Below are 25,228 nucleotides of genomic sequence, written 5' to 3'. Positions count from 1 at the left end.
CTTACAAGATGATTCTGATAGCTCCTGCGTGGCCGGACAGTTATGGTTCACAAAACTGCACCTTCTCTCCCTGGACCTTCCACTTCCGCTGCAGACGATTCCTTCACTGCTGACGATGTCCCAGGGCCAAGTCTAGTAAAGTTTACAGGAGTGTGACCCATATACCAAATCGGGACGGGGTAAGGAAGATGCACACAAAGAACAATGTCCCAACAGGTAATAGTGTATAGTCAATTAATTATGCATGCACATAGCATTGCTGACAGGGAAAGAAGGAGAACACTCTTTGAATTGAATAAAGATAGTTAATCATCTTATATTGTAATACAAGTTCATGGTCGGGTATATACAGTTTCAAGCAGCACTGCATAAAACAAATTTGTGACAACCATAATGTACTTGGTGCTCAAAAACGTGTATGTGGTGAAAGTGGCGACGCAAGTGAAGGAGTGAACAGCATGAACGGCACACTGAGAACAAGGTGAAATGTAGCGATCGCCACCGTCGACACAGCCAAATACAAAGGATTCCGTGCTGAACGCCCCTTACGGAAATACTACAAGTCCCAGAAGGTCATCCGGCTCTGGGGGTTGAGTCAATGGAAAGACCTTATTTAAACTCCACCTACGGAACGTAACGGGGCTTGTCAATCTTGTTCCGTATTCCCTCGTTAGCAGTTGGTTTGTTCTCTCTGAGTTGAGTTACTTTTGTCTACGCCGAAGAAAAGCCTGCGGGTCAGAAATCTGGTAAGCAACGAAGCCTGTGGTTCCGTGGTCCCGCATTGGGTTCGATAGTTCCGAAACCCGATTTATAAAGATTGTCGGAAATGGACGATCTTGGTGTCAGCAGACCGCAAATGACGAGTCTAACGTGTCTGAGTGTTTTCTTATGAATCGATATCGGAGAACACTCTACATTTGAGGATTTAGTTTGAACCCTCGGGTTCCATTTTGTATGTGGCAGCCATCTTGTATGGTTGCCCTAACATAGGCTTTGCGATTGTGGCCGAACGAGTCCTTGACACGTACGCCTTAGCTGACTTCTGGTTGACCTGGCCGAACTGACTCCTCGCCTGGGGTGAATCCTGCTGAGCCAGTTCCTTGGTTAGCAGCTGTATTGATAAAGATCAAAGAACAGGACGTGGTCCGATTTTATGGCCCACCGTTCCCACTCCTCTATCTTCTTTCCATCTGTTTCTGCCTTTCCTTTACGACATGTTCATCGATCTGGGTTGAAGGTTTTATGATGGGTTTGTCCGGCCTGATCGAACAGGAAACTAGCATATGTGCGATCGTTTTGGTGGGCTGAACAACGGAAAGTGGGATTAACTTTGACTGTCGTGATTCGCTACTTTTTGAAATGCTACTTGCTCATTGGTTAGTTTTGTATGCACTGAATGTAAATTGTGATGTTGCCAGAAGCGTAATTTTCGGCATAAAAGACCGAGTTTTGTTCATTGAGTGGGTGCAGTCTCTTTCGAACTACCGGTGTGTACTTCGTAGACCTCTGTCCCTGGTTGCAACCATTAAACTTTGGTCTTTGACGCCATCAAGAAGTATCCCGTGTCTCTGTTTGCCAAGACAGGGGAATCTGGGGTCTTTGGGTGTTGCCCTGACACCGCTGGGTTATTGTAGTAGTATCGGTTCCGAGAAAACCCAGTACCTCATTTGGTGCCCAACGTGGGGCGACTTCAGCGGTACCGGTCCAAGCCAGAGGTTCGTGAGGAGCTTCGTGAGAAAATTCCGGAGGTTGGCCAGCCACTTCAGCGACCCCTGTATGTCGACGTGGTTCCGAAGGTCTTTGCTGCGAGGTTTCCCGCGTCCCGACGGCTACGAAGGACTGCTGCCCTGACTGTCGCCCTGTTTTGGAGCCTTAGACGTTTGTAGAGCGAGTCGATTGGCGGGTCTTCTGGTGACGCCATCGACAATTCAGTTAAGTATAAAGGGAGCGTCTCCTAGTTCTTAGTTTGTTTTATATCCTTTAGTGGATAGCTTTGATTTGGTACCTGCAGGCCCCAAAGCCAAGGGATTCGTGTATTCACGAGCTTATCGATTTTAGATTACCCTTGTTGTTTGAAGCTAGACTAGTGAGCAAGATGCCTGGTTTTAGCAGTCTTAGGAATTTGTTTAGTTGTGGTACTATGAGGGATTCCCGGTTAGAGGATTCGTGTCCGGTTCCTCCGATCGGAACTCCTACATACGAGTTGTATGTGAAACATGGTGTAGGTCCTATTAGTTATAATGAGATTTGGGTAAAATATACGAAGAATGACGGTGTCCTACAGTGGCCCCGTTATGGTAGTTTCGAGACAGAAGTTTTAGATAATCTTGAAGTGAAGTTGTTTAAGAAGAAAACCCGGCCGGCAATGTTTGACTCTTTCCGCATATGGCGCAAGGAAGCCAAGCAGAAAGAAATTAAGTTAGCGAAGAAGAATAGAAAGGGTATGTCAATGGTGCAAGCCGCCATTGCGTACAGAAATGATGAAGAAGATAGAGACAGTGAGCAGATGCTTAGAGTGAGGAAGTTAGCGGTAGACAGATGCTACCCAGTCTTGCCAGCTAAAGAGCAGAAAGACGAAAAGGATCTTGTGAAAGACCCTTTGATGTCGCATTTGCTAAATTCCCCACCGCCTTATATGCAGATTGCTACGGCACCACCACAGCCTATTGTGGCCGTGCAAGCTCCTATTGCTTTGCCTCCTGTTATTCCTCCACAGCCAGCTCCTCCGTTGGTTGTTGTTTCTAATGCGCAGCCTTCTCAAGGGTTGCCCACTTTGCTTCCTTCTACTACTGCTGTCTATGCCTGTTTCGACTATGGATCCTACTGCTACTGTTTCATCTCCTCTTGTCCTTCTGACTGTTCCTTCTCCTAGACAGCGGATGACCGCTGCCTTTTCTAATTTCCTAACTCCTATTTTGGGACAAATGGGTATGTCTCCTATGAATGAGCGTAGACGATTGCGTAGTCAATTGCCCGATTCAGATGAGCGAGTGGTTCTAGACCATATGACACGTAGATGGGTGACGTATAAGTCCCAGTATGATCTAGAAGGTATTATGGATGTTTTCCGACAATGGGAAGCACCAAAGCAGCGTTACGTTTTTGAACTCATGTGTGCATTCCTCCATGAACAATGGATGGACGAAGTGGTTAGAGTTCCTATAGAATTGTCCCGATTGCGTTCGGGGTTTGCCAAAGGAACGATTGTGAGTCTACCCGATGTTGAGAAAGCGGTATCAACGTTACTGTTGCTTTGTAGTGATGTTCCTATTGAACAGTTGTTTGAGCCAGATTAGTCAGTTAGGAAACATGCGCGTCAATATCCGATGCGAGAGGTTCCTCCAGTATGGAGACCCGCTGATCCTAAAGCTGCTCCACCTGTTTTAGCTCATTTCCAGCGAGTGTGGGTACATGTACCATGGAAGCGAGCAGAAGTTCTAGCGCTTAAGCAGACTTTACCAGATCCGCGAAAGAATCCTGCGGGGTATTATAAAGGACTTGCGCAAACTGTGAGTTCGTGTGTCATGAATTTGGCGGATATAGATATGCTGTTTGGGAATGTTGTTCCACAGTTCATTTGGAATGTCATTCGTCATACAGATCATGATCATGAATTGGGCGATTCGTGGGTGAATCTCGCTGCAGCAAATGATAGACAAGTGGGAGGTGCTAAGCCTGAAGATGTTATTACTGAACTTCCTGGTAGGATTATTACTTTCATGAAGACTTTAATGCCTGAAGTCCGTGTTAATTGGGACAAATTGCCAGCCTGTAAGCAGAAGAAAGAAGAGTCTGTTTCGGACTTTTTCTCGCGTTTCGAGGAAACGTTTGTAGATCATAGTGGTCAGGATATGGCTACAGAAGGTGGCCAGAGATTGTTTGTTGATAAATTTGTGCACAATCTTCTTCCTGAGTTGTGTACTAAGTTGAAGGATTCCGAGAGTTCTTGGCCTGTTTCTACTTCGGCGCAGATTCTTGCTACGGCTCAGTACTACGTGAATAGGCGTAAGGATGATTTAGAGAAAGCGGATAAGAAGACTAAGGAATTGAAGACTAAAGTTCTTCTACAACAAGCTTATCCACCCCGTGTTAATAATCAGCGTGTTTATCAGCAATCACCACAGTATTCGAGGAACTCGCAAAGAGACGAGACTCCTCAACAACAGCGTATTCAGTATGGGCCTAATCAGTGTGCATATTGTAGAGAAGAAGGACATTACAAGAACAGTTGTCCGGTTTTGTTGCAACGTGCTAATAGTGCTCCTGGTGTTAGAGGTAGAGGTGCTCAACAAGCGCCTAGAGGTAGAGGTCGCGGACAAAACGCGCGCCCTTTGCCTCCGCAAAATTCAATGAACAGTTTTGATCAACAGCAGAATTCTTCTGGTAGGTCTACACAGTACTATGTCAATGATTATTATGCTGAAGGCGACGAAGAGCAAGGTAATGATTGTTAGGACAGCCATGGACAAAGAGAGGGAGTTGTTTCAGTTCCGGTAGATCAGAGTGGACCTTACGTGGAAGTGATTGCATCAGGTGTGTCAGAGCCTTTTCAGCTAGACACTGGTGCTACGAAGAGTTCTATTATGCATTCCAAACTCCCTGGCGCACCTTTGTCTGGCTTTAATAATGTTTCTATAGGTTTTTCTGGCGCCCCCGTTATGAATCCGATTTCCGTTCCATTGCCTCTTTCTGTTGGTCCTCGTAGGTTTGAAGCACCCCTTCTTTTGACTACAGGTTGTAATGAGAACTTACTAGGCCTTGACTGCGACTCTGTACTGTTCTCCGTCAGGAGTACATCTTACTTTGGGCAAGAATGTGATTTCTCCGATATATGTTTCGAAAGATTGTCTTCCACTGGAATTGTCTTCGCTGCCAGATTCGTTGTGGGCTACGGGTCCAAATGATGTGGGCCTGTTAGACATTCCTCCATATGTTGTGACGTTGAAAGCGAATGCTCAGTTACCACGCATTCCGCAATATCGTATTTCAAGCGATGGTGAACGGGCGCTTTTAGCGATCATTTATGATCTGATTGACAAAGGCGTTATTGAAGAAACTCGAGGTAATGTGTGCAATAGTCCGGTTTTGCCTCTTCTGAAGAGAACAGATTCTTCACGACCTCCTGTATATAGGTTTGTTATTTAACTCCGTGAAGTGAACAAGATCGTTGTTCCACAATTCCCTATTTGTACCCGACATTACTGCGTTACTGACTTTGATTCCAGCTTCTGCTACTTGGTTTTCGCTGATTGATTTGAAGAATGCTTTCTTCAGCATCCCGATTGCCATAGAGAGTAGAGATATCTTTGGATTCTCTTTAGGAGGACGAAGTTTCCGCTTTAAGCGCGCTCCTCAAGGTTATTGTGAGAGTCCATCAATTTACAGTCAAGCTCTGAAGACGCAACTTGACTTGTTGGCCCTACCTGACGGTGCGGCCCTTATCCAGTATGTTGACGATTTGTTGGTCGCTGCCGATACTGAAGACATATGTAAGGATGCCACTGTGTCCTTGTTGTCTCATTTGTCTGAATGCCATCATAAAGTTTCTCTCTCGAAGCTACAATTCTGTCGCCAAGAAGTTACCTACTTAGGTCACCTCTTATCGAAGGAGGGAAGGAAACTGACCCCAGAAAGAATCCAGACCATTGCGAGAATGAATGTCCCTACGACAGAGAGAAGTACGTGCGTTTTTGGGTATTACGTCATACTGTAGACAGTGGATCCCAAATTTTTCCCTTCTAGCGAAACCTTTGATAGCTCTTACGGTTAAGGATACTCCAAATCCGATTCCTTGGACTGAGGAATGCCAGAAGAGTTTCTCTGAGCTACGAAATGCGTTGTGTTCGGCTCCTGTGTTGGGTACTCCCGACTACAGTAAGCATTTCACATTGTATGTCCATGAGAGAGAAGGATGTGCATTGTCGGTTTTGACCCAACAATTTGGCGGGAAGCAACGCCCATGTGCGTACTTTTCGTCAACTTTAGATCCTGTGGCTAGAGCGTTGCCGAGTTGCTTGAGAGCAACTGCAGCAGCGGCTGTTTCGATCCGACAATCTGCTGGTTTGGTTATGGATAATACGCTAGTGGTTATGGTTCCACATGCAGTGGATACCTTGTTGAATCGGACGAAGACACAGCACTTGACTAGTGCTCGGTTGTCAGGGTACGAGCTTACGTTGTTAGCGAGCCATGTGCACATCAAGAGGTGCAATACCCTAAACCCGGCTACAGACGATAATAGCGAAGAGCAACACGATTGTTTCTTGAAAACTGAAGAAGAGACGAAAGGGAGGATAGATCTGAGAGATACTCCTCTTCCTGATTGCAATGATGCCTTGTGGGTTGACGGCCCGTGTTTTAAATTACCAAATGGCGATACCACTGCAGCATATGCCGTGACGACTTTATATATAGTTGTCGAAGCTGCACGTATTCCGTATAATTCTGCTCAAGCTGCGGAATTATTTGCACTTACGAGAGCATGTGTGTTGGCGAAAGGGAAACGAGTGAACGTATATACTGATAGCCAGTATGCGTTTGGAGTGGCCCATAGTTTTGGACGATTGTGGCGTGAACGTGGATTTTTGACATCGCATGGGACGAAAATCCATCATGGGCAACTGGTGAATGAAGTTCTTGAATCTCTTACGTTACCTTTGCAGATAGCGATTGTAAAATACAGCGCTCATAGAAAGATCACGGATGATGTTGGTCGTGGTAATGCGTTTGCGGATGAAGTTGCGAAAGAAACTGCTAGGAATGTGGCGAGTCGAATGTATGTTGTGGGACCAGCGAGATGGGTTCCGGAGAAAGGTATGTGTGAAGACACCATTGAGAGCGTGAAGATTATCCAGAGTGAGGCTACCGAGAAAGAGTTGGATGAATGGAGAGAGAGTAAGGGAAGGTTGGATTCGAACGGTTGTTGGACTGATTTGTCCGAACATCAAAGATGGTTGCTGCCAAATGCGTATGTGCTTCCAGTTGTTACAATGGCACATGGATTGGCACACATTAGTGTGAAAGGGATTTGCAAGTTGTTGGCTCCGGTTTGGCAGAATGCAGGAATACCCAGATGTGCAGAGAACTTGGTCAAGAATTGTATGGTGTGTTTGATGCATAATCCTGGCAAGGGAACTCCAACACCAGCTGGTCATTTTGCTCCTCCTACGTATCCGTTCGAGGCTTTGCAGCTAGATTTTATCCATATGGAAAGATGCAACAACTTAAAGTATGTGTTGGTAGTTGTTTGCTCTTTTTCTAGATGGGTAGAAGCTTACCCCCTTAAGGACAACACTGCTTTGTCCACTGCCAAAGCTCTGATAAAAGAATTTTCCCTAGGTTTGGATTGCCGAGAATCATTTGGAGTGATAACGGAAGTGAGTTTGTGGGACGAGTGATGAAGAGAGTGTGTGATGGTCTCGGGATCAAGCAGAAATTTCATGCTGCAAATCATCCCCAATCAGCTGGTTTAGTCGAGTGCTATAATGGCACTTTGAAGTTAAAATTGGCCAAAATTCAAGAGAGCACTGGTTTACAATGGCCAGATGCTTTGCCTTTAGCACTTTTGTCCACCCGAATGACTGTGCACTCGCGAATGGGTTTGAGTCCGTATGAGGTTGTGTTTGGTCGCCCGGCGAATATTTGGGGCGTACCAAGACCAACGAGATTTAGCGACCTTGAGTACCCTGTTTTGCTTGATTACTTGCGCGAATTGACAACTAAAATGAGTGTTTTACGCCAACAGGTGCACAACTCTCTTCCACAAGCTGCAGAAGATCCAGGTCACATTATCGAACCTGGTTCCTGGATTTTTGTGAGGAACTTTCAACGTACTAAAAACGAACAACCCCGTTGGACTGGACCCTACCAGGTCCTGTTGTCGACGAGATCTGCGGTGCGAGTTTGTGGGAAACGCCACTGGATTCACGGCTCCCACACGAAGAAAGCACCCTTACCTTTGCCGTACGATAAGTGGGTTCAGGATGGTCTTGCAGATTCAGAAACGGAGACAGTTCCGAAATTTGTTACGTTCAGTGATGCTCGTTTGATTGGGACTAATTCAGAATTGGAGAGCGATCGTCTTTTGCAAGCAGCAATACCTCCTGCAGAGCGGTTGGACACTACCGAGCCTCATCTTTTGTTTGCCGATCAAGAGTTACCTGGAAGAAATAGATACAATTTGAGATCGAGAACTAAGGACAAATAAAGTTAATAAAGTTGATTTTTTTTATATTTGCAGGTTAACTCTCCACCAAGGATCTACGTATTTTTGTTTTTTCTGAACTGCCATCCGGTTCTTGCTGCTAGGGTCGCGGTTGCTACCAGTCTTGGGAGTGTAAGTCTGAGACACTAGGTCTTGGATTCTGTTGGTCCGGGGCAGCCTTCCTGGGTATAGCAGAGGCACTCTCAAGCAGAATCAACCAACCACCGCGGGCAGCAACTTTAGTTTAGGATGGATTTCTTTGAGTTGGAGAGACCTGTGCAGATACTGACTTTTAGAAAACGCATTTGCAAAATAATGTCGAAGAAATGTTTTTTGATACCATGCATACTTTTACTACTGAGTTTTGTCATTTTCATAATTGGTTATGTAGCACTTGTTTTTAAAGTGATGTCTAATTCCACTGTGCAATCTACACCTTCACCTACTATTTCCTCTCATTCTTTCCACCCTTTGCCTGAATATGAGGTAGTCAGACGTAAGGAGTTCGCTAATAATTCCTTCATACAGCTTTTGCACCAGCACCAGTTAGTGATCAATACGACAAACTGCTGGATTTGTGGTTTAATGCCTCATACCACTGATAAAGGAATCCCCTATTTGGTTCTACCTTTTGAATGGTTCGATCCGAGCTTACAGAACCATGTTCATATATGCACACAGTGTTGACCCTTTACGTTAACCGAGAGATAATCCGAAGAATAGTCCTATAGCTAGAGGCATAGTCGACATGATTAGTGGACTAATGCAGTAGAGACTATTCCGAAAGACGAGAGGCAACCATATAGTGGTTGGAACGTAACTGGATATGGAGTTAGTCTGACTATTAATCAGCGTGCGAAAAGTCCCCTACCGATCTGGATAGTGCCCCATAAGGGCTACTATTGTCTGCAGGGCAACGGTGAGAATCCGAAGGCTCAGTTAGGGAAGAGCGTTTGCGCTGAGACTTACGTGTTTCCGTCTGTCTTCCCCAGCGTTCTTAGCTGCTAAGGGTACCTACTTTGTTTGCCACGACAAAGCATACACATGGTTGCCCCATGACTTTTCGGGCACATGTTTTGTTTCCTTTCAGTTACCACCCACTTTTACAGCTGCGGCAGATTACCACAAAATGAGGATTGCTAGAGGGGTCTTTAGCCAAGAAGACACTGCAGGACAAGAATTGGGTGATTTCTTTAAGGGTTTTCTGCCGTTCTGGGGACCCATGGCTAACAGTAGGAATATTCGTCAGCTTACGAGAGTGGTTGAGTCCACTATAATCGAGACTGCCGGTTCCCTTGGTAACCTGACTGCTGAGCTCCAGTCGGATAGACTTATGACACTTCAGAATAGAGTTCCCTAGACGTTATTCTGGCCGATCGAGGGGGAGTTTGTAGATTGATTCAATCAAGCTGCTGCGTTTTTATTCCTGACAATGCTCCGTCAGTCCTCCAGGCCATTTCCAAATTGCACAAAATCTCCGATTCTGTCCATCTGGACAAAGGGGATTGGTCTTTGATGGGATGGCTATGGGGATTGATATCCACTTGGGGTTGGAAAATTCTGATGGTTATTGGGATGGTTTTAGCGATTCTGTTCATGTTCTGTCTCTGTGTACAGTGTGCTCCGGCTATTTGTGGCCTTTGCGCTACTTTGTGCGTACGGAAGCCTGTCCGGAGAGAGATGTATAGTAATAAGATGATGCTACAGCAGCATATCGATGACTTGATGAATATAGATCCGGATTCAGATTAAAATGGGTCTGGGTTTATTTTCTATGATAGGGCAAAAGGAGGGTCTGTGGTTCCGTGGTCCCGAATTGGGTTCGATAGTTCCGAAACCCGATTTATAATGATTGTCGGAAATGGACGATCTTGGTGTCAGCAGACCGCAAATGACGAGTCTAACGTGTCTGAGTGTTTTCGCATGAATCGATATAGGAGAACACTCTACATTTGAGGATTTAGTTTGAACCCTCGGGTTCCATTTTGTATGTGGCAGCCATCTTGTATGGTTGCCCTAACATAGGCCTTGCGATTGTGGCCGAACGAGTCCTTGACAAGTACGCCTTAGCTGACTTCTGGTTGACCTGGCCGAACTGACTCCTCGCCTGGGGCGAATCCTGCTGAGCCAGTTCCTTGGTTAGCAGCTGTACTGATGAAGATCAAAGAACAGGACGTGGTCCGATTTTATGGCCCACCGTTCCCACTCCTCTATCTCCTTTCCATCTGTTTCTGCCTTTCCTTTACGACATGTTCATCGATCTGGGTTGAAGGTTTTATGATGGGTTTGTCCGGCCTGTTCGAACAGGAAACTAGCATATGTGCGATCGTTTTGGTGGGCTGAACAACGGAAAGTGGGATTAACTTTGACTGTCGTGATTCGCTACTTTTTGAAATGCTACTTGCTCATTGGTCAGTTTTGTATGCACTGAATGTAAATTGTGATGTTGACATATGCGTAATTTTCGGCATAAAAGACCGAGTTTTGTTCATTGAGTGGATGCAGTCTCTTTCGAACTACCCGTGTGTACTTCGTAGACCTCTGTCCCTGGTTGCAACCATTAAACTTTGGTCTTTGACGCCATCAAGAAGTATCCCGTATCTCTGTTTGCCAAGACCGGGGAATCCGGGGTCTTTGGGTGTTGCGCTGACACCGCTAGGTTATTGTAGTAGTATCGGTTCCGAGAAAACCCAGTACCTCACGCCGACGAAGAGCCAGCGTGGTCTGAAAGCTGTTCGTTGTCTACGCCGAAGAAAAGCCTGCGTGGTCAGAAATCCAGTGGAATCATTGTTGCAAGCCATATATTGCCGCGCAAGTATACCTGAGGAGTGCGGGCTCGCCTCCTAAGATATTGCTGGTTGTTTATTGATATTTGTTTAAGTACGGTGCGGAAGCATATTTCCTTATAGTTTATGTACTGTGGGGTATAATCCTCACTATCAGTGCTTACTGACACTAACCTTATTTTGGGCTAACCCTTCCACAAGGAGTATTGTGGTTCTCTCCGGCGTGTCGTTTAACGCCGAGAACTAGTAGCCCTCATAAAAACCTTCCCTAGGCATCTGAAGTGTGTTTGAGTCGAGAAGTGAAACTAACTTCTCCGTACTTCTGGCTACATTGCCACAAACGTGCAGAGTATGTGTTATGGATTCATTCTCGGATACATGGGGTTGAGAAACGGGTGAGTTTAGAAACAGGGGGGGGACAAGAGTTCAGACAATAACAATTGGTGGTATTAACTTCTTGGTCTCTGTCCTCTCCTCCGTCTGCAGTGTCACAGTACCGGTAACCTCGTGGGTATATCGACCAGACGATACCAGAAGTACCAGACCCCCAGCTGCCAACCACCTCCCGGCCCCTTTCTGTACATGCTCGAATAGTGGGTTTCATTCCATTGTTGGGGTTTTGTGCAGTACGGAGTTGGGAGGACTATCGTCTATCGTCTCTGCTGGCCATCGGAGTCAGGTTAGTGGTGCTTGCGTGTTCTTGCGCTGCTTTCAATCCCGACATGAAAGTTATGTACAGTGAGTGGCTCAAGTAGTGTGACAAGGTGATATCACAGATTACAAAATTCTTTCAATTGTGTTGAGCCACATTTGAGAAGTTCGCCTGGTAATAAGCTGTTAAGTCGACGGCGTTTCGATCCACATTAGTTCGGATCGTCATCAGGACTTGGTTGTCTGAGTAGGGGCATGCTGGAGTTTAGTTCGTAAACTCAGAGAGAGGATCATCTGGGAATATGTCAGGAGCCTGCATGGGGGCAAGGCAAGGATGCGCTGGGCGGCCGTCTGTGATCCGCCGATGGCCGGGCACTTTCACCACAGACACGTTTTTGAGCACCAAGTACATTATGGTTGTCACAAACTATTACCTGTTGGGACATTGTTCTTTTTGTGCACCAGGGCCAAGTCTGGCATCCGGATCCACAGTCTTTGCAGCTCTCGACTTGGCTCCTGAGCAACGAGAATTTCTTGGTCTGACTCTTAACAGAATGTAGAGAAGTACTTTCTCAGGCAAGAGCCCCAAGGACCAACAAGACATACAAGTTGAAGTGGAAGCGTTTCTGCATTTGGTGCCAGCAATATGGTGTCCATCCTTTTAAGTCTGAGCCGCATGAAGTTCTTCCATATATTTTGTCATTGGCAAAATCGGGACTGGCTCACTCTTCCATCAAGGTGAATCTTACAGCCATCTCTCGCATCAGACGCATGTCTTCAGGTCCTTTCCTCTGGTCAGCAAGGATAATTAAGCAGTTTCTCAAGAGCCTTTTCAGAGTTTTCCCTCAGTCAAGCCTCCTCCTCCTCTTTGGCATCTTAACTTGGTACTCGCCCAACTCATGAATCATCCTATTGAACCTATTCACAGGGCGGAGTTGAAATTCCTCTTCTGGAAGGTAGCTCTTATACTAGCTTTGACTTCAGCAAAACGAGTGGGGGAATTGCAGGCTCTCACCATTCAGGAACTCTTTCTCCAGTTCAAAAAGTGTACATTTATACTGCGTACCAACCCAAAGTTCATACGGAAAGTACCTTCAGACTTTCATTTGAATGAGCCGGTTATACTCAAAACTTTTTTCCCTCAAGCGGCTACCCCGGCAGAAAAGGCACTTCACTCACTGGACATTCAGAGGTGCTTAAAGTTCTCTCTCCAACGTACTAAGGACTTCAGGAAGTCTTCTCAACTATTTGTGTCCTTTGGTGACCCTCGTAAGGGCTTTCCCCTTTCCAAGCAGGGGATTGATCGTTGGATTACCAGCGCTATCCAGTATTGTCACAGAGCAGCGGGCAAACCCCTGGAAGGTCGAAGCCGTGCTCATTCCACTAGGGCGATTTCTTCTTCGACAGCCCTCTTTGCCGGAGTTCCTATCCGGGAGATCTGCAGGGCAGCGACCTGGAGCAGTACCCATACGTTTGCAAGGCATTACTGTCTGGATTCTGCAACGCAGAGTGAGCGAGCAGTCGGCCAGGCAGCCCTGAGGAACTTTTCAGTAGTGGTGAGCTTTCCCTTTCATCCCTCCTTCCATGTTACGGTTTTTCAGCTACTGCACATTTTTTAACCTAATGTGTTTATATTTTCTAAAGTTTCGAACTATGTTATTGACCATTGAAATTGTCATTATGGTGAATATGCTATTGCTTTGTTCTTGGTTTTATAATGGTCATGGTTCCAAAAATGTGCTGATAACTGCTAGCTACTCTGATACAAGCGTGGGACTCTATGAAAGTTCCAATACTAGAGTAAGAAAACAAGTTACTTACCTGTAACTTTGGTTCTCCAGTATTGGAAACTTTCATAGATTCCCATGTTACCCACCCTCCTCCCCTGGGAAAACTCAACCTCTTCAATCTTCAGTGGTGTGGTTACACAGCGGCTACGAAAATCTGAGGTTCTGAGCTTCTCTCAGGAGGGTTCTAAGGGGTGAGGCTAATCTGATTGGTTGTTCATTTTGTTTGTCTCTTTTACAAAAAGAGGTGGATGGGTTGCAAAACAAGAATGGGCCTGGTTCTGTTTTGGTAATGGTTTCTATTGCTATTTTACGTATACCGGGGACTCTCATTCTGACAAAGGGGAATGATACAAGCATGGGAATCTATGAAAGTTTCCAATACTGGAGAACCGAAGTTACAGGTAAGTAACTTGTTTTCTTTTTCTACACCACAATTCTACCTGGGGGCTTCAGTGTGCTTAACAATGTAACAGAACAATGTAGACCATGATCTCGAAGTACATTGAAATGATAGTAAAGAACAGAACAGAAACTATGTAAGATTAACATCAAGCAGCATATAGAGTGAGGTGGTGAGAGGAGAGAAAGAGAACCAGGATTGAGTGTTGTAGTTTGGAACAACAATAGAAAGGGCAATAAGGGAAGCGATAGTCATATAAAATATAATATGAGGAGATAAAGAGGGGACTATGAGATTCCAAAATGAAAGTGTTGGTTAGATTATTTCAGGTAGCAGTTAAATAAAAAGGGGTTTCGTTTTTTGAGGAAAATGAAGAAGTCTTTTTGACATCACATTTCTGCTGAAAGGTAGTTCCAAATGAATGGTTCTGTGCTTGAGGCACAGAGAACTTGTATAATATGTTTTTCAGGTTTGGGATTCCAGTCTCGGAGTGTCTTTGCTTCTTGTTTTCTCCTGAGATGGCTGATAGATTGTAGGAAGTTTGGCTGTGCAGTGTAAATGGCTTTGAAAGTATATACAGGCTAATTTAAGCTTGATTTTGGCCACAATAGGGAACAAGTGCAGTTTTCCTAGCATTGAGATAATGCAGTCATATTTTCGGGTGACTTAAACAAGGCGAGCTGATGACTGCTGAAGAGAGAAAAGTGAAGAACTGGGAGATCTGAAAGAGTAGCATTCCCATAATCAAATCTTTAGATTACAAGGCGGGACTTCATAGGTAATAAATATGGGATTCAGTGTTTTTTATGAAGAGTAATGTTGTTCTCTCCGCTTTTGATGTGTGGTTGATTTGTTAACTCCCTTAGGGCCAGATGTACAACGGAAAATAGCATGTACACATTTCCTTTAAGGAAAACGGGCTGCATTAAAAAATAAATGCTTTGTTTAAAAGCAGTCCAAGACATGGAGGTCTGCTGAGCCCAGCAGGCCACCATCCCTGGCAGGCCAGCCATTCCCAATGGGGTCGCAAATTACGAGTGTCTCATTAATATTCATGAGGCTCGCATTTTGCGACCCCATTTGGAATCGCAATCAGTGTCTCAGACACTGTTGTACATTTGTAATTGCGACTCCCAATCCAGCGCAATTTGCGACTCGCCATTTCAAATGATCGTACATCTGGCCCTAAGAGTGTTTTACCTATATGTCAAGGGATTTTACTGCGGTTTGATTGTGGAGAAGTGTGGCTCAATGGTTAGAAGAGGCAGACCATGAAGCAGAGGTCAGACCCGGGACCAGGGTTCAATTCCCGACGCGGCAGGGTCTTGAGCCCAAAATGTCCACGGACTCGACAATTCTCGCTTCGGTGCCTGCTCAAATCACGGGTTCACACTCTGCAACTCCGGGCAATAGCTTGCTTAATCTCCACTATGGCCCCCGCGGCGGGATGCCTGGCTTTAACCTTGCCCAGTATGGGTTATCTCACAGGGAAAAACCAGGACGGGTTCCCAAAGCAAGCCCTTGGAGACCGTTGGTGGTGATGCGCTATATAAATATCAATTACAATTACAATTACAACTGTGCCAAACTGCAGATATCACATGAATTTCCTTTAGCCTTGTATTTAATTTTGTGGTTGTGTTTCTGTTCGTGGATTAATTCTCTTTTCCCGGATTGAGTCTGAGTAACTTTAAAGCCATCCAAGCTTGCAATTTTTGTAGGAATATTTTCAGGGTGCAGATATCTGGTTTGAAGATTTACTAGTGAAATTTGGCTGATAACATACTATTGAATTTTGACACCCAACTCATTCTTTAGATCCTTCAGTGGTTTCATATAAATAAGAATAGAGCAAGAACCTCAATATGCCGTTGATGGTCATCAGTGTCAAAGACGGATGAAAAATCAAGGAAAATGAGAAAACCGGCACCTGCTTTGTCCACCATGCTTTAAATAAGATATTTCCAAGCTAGTTGTGTGTCCTTCGTGGGAATCAAATTGATTTAGTCATGAGTGGCATTAAGGATACGTGCTGCTTGTTGTATTACTAGGGATTTTTCTTTAAGCCAGAGAGGTATTTGAGTTTTGTCAGATTTCCACTTTCTTTCCAGTTTCCTCATATCCTGTATTGTCCCCAAAGGATTTATCTGAGAACCATGATTCAACTTTCAATGGCAGCTTGCATCCATGGCATTATGATCTTTTTAACTGTAAAAAAGTTACACTTGTCATACTTCACTTAAACAAAACTAATATTTCTTATACCGAAGACCCCAGAACTGCAGTGCATCACATTTAAAAAAAAATTCTAGTCAATTCCCTATGTACTGTGAAAATATTTTGGAAATGTTCAACACAACTTCTACTGTGCATAGTTGACTCATTCCTTTTGTATTTTTCTATCCACCAGGTGTCTATGAAGAGCCCAGAGGTGTGTCTTGTTCTACCGATATTTATTGGTAATATTGCAGTAAACACTTTGCCTAGTTCTGTGGCGTGCTCTGCACCATGTGTACCCTCTGCTGTTATGCCAACTGCACCACCAGAGGATGAGGAAATTGCTGGAGGTTATCACCCAATGGACAGTGTTTCCATTCCCACTAAGAGCCACTCCCAACAACAGTATTCTCCCTTCAGCTATGCACCTGGATTAATGTTCCCGGAAAGCAGGACTGAGGCCGACCCCAGTGGTTCACCTAACCACCCCACACTGTGTCTGTCCACAGGCGCAACAGTCCCATACTACGCTGAAGGAGCTGTGGTTCCCATATCTACTGCCAGCTCCCTCATCTTACCCCCAGAGTACAGTACTTGGGGATATCCATATGGTAAGTGCAGACACTTTGGAATGGCACCAAGTGTTTAGTTGCTTTTTGTTTCCAGTGAACTTGTGTTTTTGCCACAGTGAATTCCCCTTTGCTGTCTTATTTGTTTGTAAATTCTGCAGGTTATCCAGGATCTCTTACTCTAGGCCATGATGCTGTAGTTGGATGAAATGAAGCATTGATTTGTCAACAGACACCTAAGGTCATAGGGCCACAGAGGCATCTCATAATTGCCATCTCAGGCATTCAAGAAGTTAGTACCAGTGCTCTCTTCCTAATCCTACCTTCACCCACTAAACTATGTGGTCAACAGCAAAATCTGCACTTCACAAGAGGATGAAATGTGAGATCATTATGGGGTTCTTAGTTGATAATAGGTATAAACTGCTTCATCCACAATACCTTCTAGAATGTTAGTCAACACTAGAGGTGGCTTAACTTAACACTTACAAAATTAGATGCTCGATCTAATCACTATACCTGTATTGTATATTGGGCTGTGACTTAGGCATACATGCTGCAGCCAGTTTCTTTTCCCAACTCCCTGCCATTTGCCTCCTATCTGACTACATCTGATCATGTTCGTGCCTTGACATAAGGGGCTAATCTAAGTGTACTAAACTGTCGCAACAATCACAGCTGAATGGAAGTAGCCCCTCAACAAAAAAAAAGGGGGAGGCATTAGGAAGTTTTTAAGCCTTTCCTATCAGGTGTACGCCAGCAGACCTTTGCACAGAGTGGCCTGATCACAGCCAGAGGATTGCCTTGGGCTGGGTGTTTTCTATCTTGAAATGCCCAGGGTACTTTGCAAGTAGCACAGGCTCCTTCTCTAAATAGTTTAGTAGATCATAGTAAACCCTTAAATGTATTTTGCCAGCGAGCGGAAAAGAGTGGAGCTGAGTCATATTCATGTAGATGTGATTGCAAGCACCGTGTTCGAAAATGCCTTGCGCTGTATGGTTGGGGGCACGTGGAAGTTAAGCCATAGATTAGGACCATGCCATCCTTATGAGAATTACCACAGCCTACTTCTAGAGTGGTTCTTCTGATCAGAGTTTCTGCCTTAAATGTTTAGGGGGATCTAGTTTCAAACTGATAAGGATATAAACTGCAGGTTTTGACCTCGACAGAGGTACATTTTTGGAGAGAATGTGAGGTCTTTGTGTGTTGAGGGAGTAGTCCGAGGTTTCCTAGCATTACCTTTTAGAAGTAATGTAATTTTCTGCTGGTGTTCCAGGGCAATAATAGTGTTGAATTCCAAACTGGGTAGTCAAGAGGCGCCTTTTAAACTCTTCACTCTGTAAACCTTATTTGACGTTGAAACACTAAACACCGATTCATTTACCTAATCTGTCAATGTCTTATTCCAAGAAGCTGAAGATTAAATGCCTAGCTTCAACATCAAACTCCGAATAATCCAAAGCTTCCACACCCTTGACCATCACAAAAGCTGTAGTTGTGCCAGTGTTTTCAGTTCTAGCTCTGTTGCTTCCTTCCTGTCTTTCAGCATCTGCAGTTTGTGATAACTGCTCCTTCCTTGTCCAGCGACCCCAGTGAAGTGTGCTCCTCGTAAAAGATCTACCACGTCAAAAAGGAGGTAACCCCCTTCAGAGGCATCATTCTAGGCATCACATTATCATTGTATATCTTTCACTCTGCATAGTGCTAACAATCCGAGAACCACCATGACATCTAGGACTACTTCAAGCCTTAGGAAGATACTTAGACTAACTAGTTTTTCATCATTAATAGCATGACTCTGGCTGATACCCACCCTGCCCAGGTGCAGAAGTATTAAACACCGTAGCCCATTTTTTCCAGCAGATTCGTAAGGATTCATCATTGTAGCTTTTTCACAGCTATATTGCCAGTAGTTTGTATTTTTGATTCCACTAGAGAGCCCTTTCTTGCTCTCCTCTGCTAAATAGGCCTCACTACCTCTTCAAAAGAAATGGAGGGCACCAGATTCAACACTCCTATGGTAGGTTCCCCAGCAGGACACTGTCATTTTATTCTAAGATAGGAAGATGCCACTGCATCTTTGTGGTTTTTCTGAACAATTACATCAGAACCGTCTGCAGTGCTACAGGGAAGCCTCCAACCAGAGGCAAGCGGGGTTCTCTTCTGTTCACCGTCTCCCACTCTGGTGCACGGAAGCATTATCAGTAGTCTGCAAAAATCTCAGATAAGTGCTGAATAATTTGCAAATTATCTATGCTTGATATTCAGATCTCACACTCCAGCAATTCACTCTAAAATGACACCCCATTTGCTTCAGGGCAGACTGTGAACAGAAATCAGCATCCTTCTGGAAAAACAATCCACAAAGAGGATTCCTGTTTCCCACAAAGGAAATCACATGTGTTCCAGTTACTTTCTAGTTGAACAGAAAGGACCCAGACTTAAGATACCTTCACAACTTAAATCCGATACACAAATGCATAAAAGAGAAGGCACATCTCTATAGCAAATCGAGATAGTCTTCATATATCTAGCTGTCTGTTACTGGCTCATCAAGGCCCCCACTCTGAAAAAAGTGCTTAAAACTTTCAGTTGGGACTCTACATTCTCTACCACATAGACTTGCATATAACCCATACCAAATGTACTGTTAACACTGATTATGTTAATCCATTGTCAGGGGGGCAATGGTGTATCTGTGAGCGGGCAGACTGTCTTCTAACAGTCTAAAATGCCACTCTCTTCGGAGGACATTGCACTCATGACCCTTCAAATTTAATCTTTTTTGGGTTCCTTGGCTTCCCAACTTTCCGGCTTTAGCTCTTTCAGGAATTCATATGCTTGATTCCTTCCCCGATTTCAAGGTGGAAGTCTTACTGTGATATATTCAAGCAGAATGAGAATAAAACAGGCTTTAAAGACCCTAAAACATATCTTTAGGAGCCCAGACCTCTCATTCCCTGAAATTCCGAAGGCCAGCAAGTGAGGTTAGTACCCTGGGTGTCACCCCTCCCAGAGGCCACCTCACCTTAGATTTCTACTACACGTTGTATTGAAAGGGAGGTCCAGAGTTTTTCCTTCCTTATTTAGAGGAGTCCTGTTACTTTGAAACTCCTTCTCAAAACCTTTCCTTTTGATGAGTGTAGGTGAGAAAGGAATATTTCTCCCAGATGGAATATTCTTCAAACAGAAGTTGCTTCAAAGCTAGCAAAGTGATGCTTTTTTTCTGATGATCTTCAAATAATCTGTATATATTAACTACATCCAACATACAGTTCTGCCAAATTTTCAATGACCATTAGGAAAGACAACTAAAGTGTTATAAACGTTTAAGCCTGCTGATACCCCCTCTTCTGGAGGTGATTTAGTCCAGAGCATATCCACTGAGTAGGAAAAGGTAGATAACACCATCTGGATACTGCCAAAGGAGCAGTAAATTCGTCCTTTGATGACAAATTGGTCTCCACCTCCAATGAGCCACAGGAAACCATCTTAAAAATGCAAACCTGTAGACTAGCAGACCTGAGTCTCATTCTCAAGAAAGAAAAATCAAAACTGGGGACCTTCATATTCCTCAAATACCATGACCCAGCCTCACCCCAACCAAAGAAGCCAAATTCACTGTCTTACATCCATCATTGAGAGCACCGCCGATTAAGGCTTAACTTTCATTTAAGCAGAAAAACGTTAACAGTTTTGCTTGCCAACATAGACGTTCCATGGTCGCTTTAAGAAGAAACCACCAGTGGAGAATATCCAATCTGCGACCATCTTGCCAATGACTGTCCCGTCAACAGCAGGACTGTGTCTGTAAAAGTGGTACATCTATCAGAAATGCTGCTGGAGCACACGCTGCCAAACAAGAATCCACTGCAGCCAAATGCAAAGCTGCTATAATCTGAATGTATGGCAGACACTGGCCCAGAACAGCAAGTTTGGGACATCATATAGCGAACGGCAGTTCAAAGTAAAATATTAGGACACAAGGAGAAACCAGGGTCATCTCTGGTCTGTGAGCCATCTCTGCAACAATACTATCTGCCTTTCCCACACTTCAGAAAAAAGGAGGAACGGCCCAATGGCAAATCCCATTTTAATCGCCACTGTGATACTTGTGGTCAAGAATCTGTAGGAACTCCATGAACCACCAACAGTATCTGTGCCAATAGATCTTCTTCAGAATCTCTAGCACATGACTTTGTATTACATCACCAGCCCACCCATCTCACTTTCCATCACCACACCTCAAAAAACATTGTTCATGTTGTCAGTTACTGGAACCACCACAACCAGCCAAGAACCCATGCTTGAAGACTGCCTCTCCAGGGCATCACATTCTAACTTTACCAGCACATAATTCACCAGAGCTGTCCCTGTGGATACATCTGATGAGTGAATAATATGCAGATGGTGGAAGGAGAACTTCCATTTTCTGCTGGGCCTTGTGGAACAACTTTATAGACCTTGTAATGCATCCAACCTCACCCCCACATATGGGTCTCCTCCAAGTGATACTGCCAGATTTCATGTCCTCATTGAATGCCCATCCAGAAAATTTGAACTGACTACTTCCTCTATGATTTGCAGGAACTGGCCAGAAAATCCGTAAATGCCATGTTGACTATAAACCACATCTGTCAGGAAGGGCTATATCTAACGCAAACGTTAGCAACGGAAATTCCAAAGCTGCATACGACATGAACACACCAGAAACCCCCCAGGCATGCCCATTAAGGCACCCCAAAGAGGACTCATCAATTAAGTAATACAATATTTTGCTAAATTACTGATTGCATATAAAAAAAATATATATTTGTTAAGAAACATACACACTAAAAAGCGTGTGCATCGCTGTGGAAAGCTTTAAGAGAAATAGCGTATGAAGATTGAGAAGTATAATCCTTAAACCAAAGAAAAACAGTCAAAAAATGTAATGTTAATCGGTGACTGGTGAAACTCCCCAATTCAAAATGGCCGAAAACGTGGAGAAACGTGATGTCACTCCCACAATGCTTTGTGTACCCAGAATGCACTCTGATAATGACGATCGTGGATGTGGATCGAGGAATGCTCCGAAGGTTCTGACTCACTCAAATGAAATGGATGACGAAGTTCACGAGGCAATTTAAAACAAGTGAGTAACCGTCAATAAAGAAATCTTGGTTACTGTAAAATTGTAATTTCAAGAAAATGGTCTGAAATTTCCCGTAACTGCCGCAGGTGCTATCAAGTGCACGGTTAAGAAATGTACCGCCGCAGTAGCATTCCGCTCAATTTTATAATTTAAAGTAAGGAATAATTGAAGAAAAATCGTTTGTTTTTTTTAACAGCCGCTGGTGCAATCGAGGCACGACTAGTAAAACAGCCGCCAGTGCTATCAGGCACAAGTTAAAATAACTTAAAATCCTTACTTCTTCGAAGTGAACTCTGTATCCTCATGAAGATTTTTACTCTCCTGGAACAGTACTCCCACTGTCGCCAATTATGTTAAGAAGTAATGAGGTTCGCAAAAGCAGATTTGGTTCCTGGAACAGGATTTAATTACAGATCTGAGGAACAGCTTAACAACCACGGAGAGCCAGGCTTCAACTGACTAACCGAGAACCTTTACGAAGAACACCCACAAAGACATTCCAAGTTCTAAGAGGCTCGCATGCCAAGAAGCACGCAAGTAGCATACAACATGAATCTATGAAAGCTTCTAATACTGGAGAACTACAGTTACAGGTAAGTAACTCATGTCTTTCCTGGGCCATCATGGAATCCATGGCAAGTGGTGGCCTTAAAGGAGGCCATACTGCAGATGTTTTGCTCCATCTGTGCAGCTCCTGGCTTCTCCATCATGAATACTAAATCTGTTGGTGACGGTCGCAGATTTCTTTCTCAGCAAGAGACTGTTCTGATATCACATGATGATCATCTCAGGCAGCTTTACTTTTTCAACACTTCTAATGTTATTCAGATGCCTAACATAGACCTAGATGATGAGACAGAACAACATACTCCTTCCTCATTATGCTGAGGCTGTCTTTGACCTGGACTTACAGAATGCTGGTAGCCTTGACACTTAACCTGATTCGGCCCTTGATTTGCCATTTTATCTAATTGAGGCAGAATACTTTATTGGCAGCAGTAATCAGTTAGCTGCGGATGTGTTGGAACTCATGTAAGTGGAGACAAGTGCTGATTTCCTTAAGAAAGTCCTTCAGCTTGGGCACTCTACTTCTGAGACTCTTTTGCCTCTAATGGATGCTCTTGTCGATCTTATTTTGGCAGTCTGGATCAATTTTCTTTTGTCCCCAGCTGTTGTCAGCCCCATTGCCAGATTCATTTCTTACACAGCCTCCTGTGCCTGAGAGCCAAGTGGTGCAGGCCTCAAGTCTTTCCCTTTTATCCCAAACTCCTTCCCTTCTACTCTTTCATACTGGGAGTCAAAAAGGTTTGATGCACTGGGAAAGAAATTCTTTGTTCTACCAGCTTGGCATTGTGTCTTGAGAGCTTTTTGCATGCTGACTGTTACCACATCCTTTTGAAGATGGCACAGGAAATGTCATAACATTTTTGTTTTCCTCAGTGCAATGCCATAAGTGACAGGAATGCCACGACTTTGCTTCAATGCTTACTGAGACGCAGGATTTGCACTACCTTTCAGCATCAAAGTCTGACTAGGCCGAAACTGCTCTGAATTTGCTTATGTTTCTGTTCACATTAACATTTATACAAGAATTCCCCCTTCACTTTATTGGTTTTCAATTTGAGGTTCTACTGAGATTACAAGAGGATCTTTAAGCATCCTTTGCACAAATAGTTCAGGATCGGCATGATCTGGTAAAGCAAATTATTTTGAGTTCAGGTCGGGATTTCAGATTTGTTTTTCTGCTGTATGGCGAACCAGTGTCCTCATACAGGAGATATGCTGCACAGGATTTTTAGACCTCCCTGTTGTGTTCGTGGACTATCAGAAGGAATAAGCTTCCATGTAAGAATCGCTCCTTGCCAGTTATTACATCAAACTGGCCATCCACATACTGTGTGGAAGGAGGAAGACAACTGGCCTTAGGTATGAATGAGTGGCACTTATGTGATCGAATTTATTTATCTAGAGTGGGAGAATCAGACCGGCCTTTCTTTCTTCAGGGACCACATGGAGGGGTTTAGTTTGTATTCTGTTAGGCACACATTTCCTGGTGGAGGTAACTTGTGAGGGGCGAGGGAAGATTTTATTTATGAATGGTGCGACTAAAAATAAACTATTGTTCGAGGCATATGGGCTGCAGATGGTACATTATGAATAGATCGCCATCTGGTGTTGGGCTCGGATGGTTGCACTTTGTTTTTCTCTTGGAGAGTCTTTTGTATCTTGGTGACTCCTCCCTTGGTTGGTAGTGCGCATGGGCATCGGCTCCATCCTTAGATTGTTTTTTTCCGCCATCGGGTTCGGATGAGGATCGAGACGCTCCAGATCAACTTCAGAAGAAAGTGATTTATCGGCGCGTATTCCCTTTCCAATTCGACGGTATTGTTATCGAACGCGTTCATTTCCATTCCGACGCGTTGCAAATTCAAAATCGAAGAGAAAAACTTGGATCTACGTCGAAGAACAGGAGGCCTTTCTCGACGCAGTCAAGCCCGGAGTCCATGGAAAGGACTCCATTCAAAAAATGTCCAACGTGTGGTGCTAAGTTCCCACACAAGGACCTACACGAGGTGTGCAACCTCTGTCTATCGCCTGAACACGAATCCAGGGACTGCGAAGCCTGTGCAGCATTCTCCTCCAAGCTAACGATTAGAAATCGTCGAGCTCGAAGACACCAGGTTTCCAGAATGCAGGCGGAGGCGATCCCGGAGCTGTTCGGAGACGAGCAAATCGAGGAAGAAGAGGACCAGTCGGGGTCGGAAGGGGACCAGTCGGAAGTCGAAAAACTAATCGAGCAACAAACCGTGAGTGACGACGTCCCCTTACCGAAAAACCGACCCCGTGCGGTAACGACCCCGCCCTCGGGCCCGGTCAAACCGCAGAAAAAAGTTTCCGACGCCCCGCCCTCGGGCCCGGCAACGAAACCGAAACTGAAACCGAAACACTCGGACTCCCACCATGTCGGATCCGAGAAAAGGGCGACATCGACTTCGGCACCGAGGCAACAAACAAGGGAAAGCTCGGTATCGAAACATTCCATGTCGAAACATAAATATGATTTATCGCCCAAAAGACACTCGATACCCAGAAAGTCTGAATCGAGCAGACATTCGGTGTCGAAAACAACAAGATCTGATGATCGAAAACAGCTCTCGGAACCAGGATCTTCGGTACCGATTCAGGAGCAACAGACAGATCCCAAACAAAAGATCTTGTTTATTGATCCACAAACTGGGAAAGTGGTCACAAAGAAGAGAAAGAGTGAACAGTCAGAAGATAAACCTCTTCCTTCAAAAAAGAGAACAATGGGGACAAATATAACTCCTCCTGCTTCTCCTCGACCTAGAGTCACACCCTCTTCTCCTATTCCTCACAATAGGCCAAATATTCCTACACCCTCCACACCAAGACCAGCTACACCTCAGTCAGATGTAGACAGTGATCTAGGGGAGGGAGAACCTCAAGAGGATGACGA

The 25,228-nt window shown here is 44.5% G+C and overlaps 1 protein-coding gene across 3 annotated transcripts in view; it reads left to right on the top strand.

Annotated features, from left to right (window-relative positions):
- ARRDC1 (arrestin domain containing 1) overlaps positions 1–25,228 on the top strand; it is a 699,997-nt gene that overhangs the window by 587,927 nt on the left and 86,842 nt on the right. For all 3 annotated transcript variants that reach the window (XM_086921134.1, XM_086921132.1, XM_086921133.1), the window contains one exon: positions 16,241–16,658. In XM_086921134.1, the coding sequence (XP_086777260.1) occupies positions 16,241–16,658 (418 nt within the window). The remainder of the gene's footprint in view (positions 1–16,240; positions 16,659–25,228) is intronic.

This window comes from Lissotriton vulgaris, chromosome 5 (assembly GCF_964263255.1).
Source record: "Lissotriton vulgaris chromosome 5, aLisVul1.2, whole genome shotgun sequence".
Taxonomy (NCBI): Eukaryota; Metazoa; Chordata; class Amphibia; order Caudata; family Salamandridae; genus Lissotriton; species Lissotriton vulgaris.
This window is presented reverse-complemented; position numbering and strand designations above follow the sequence as displayed.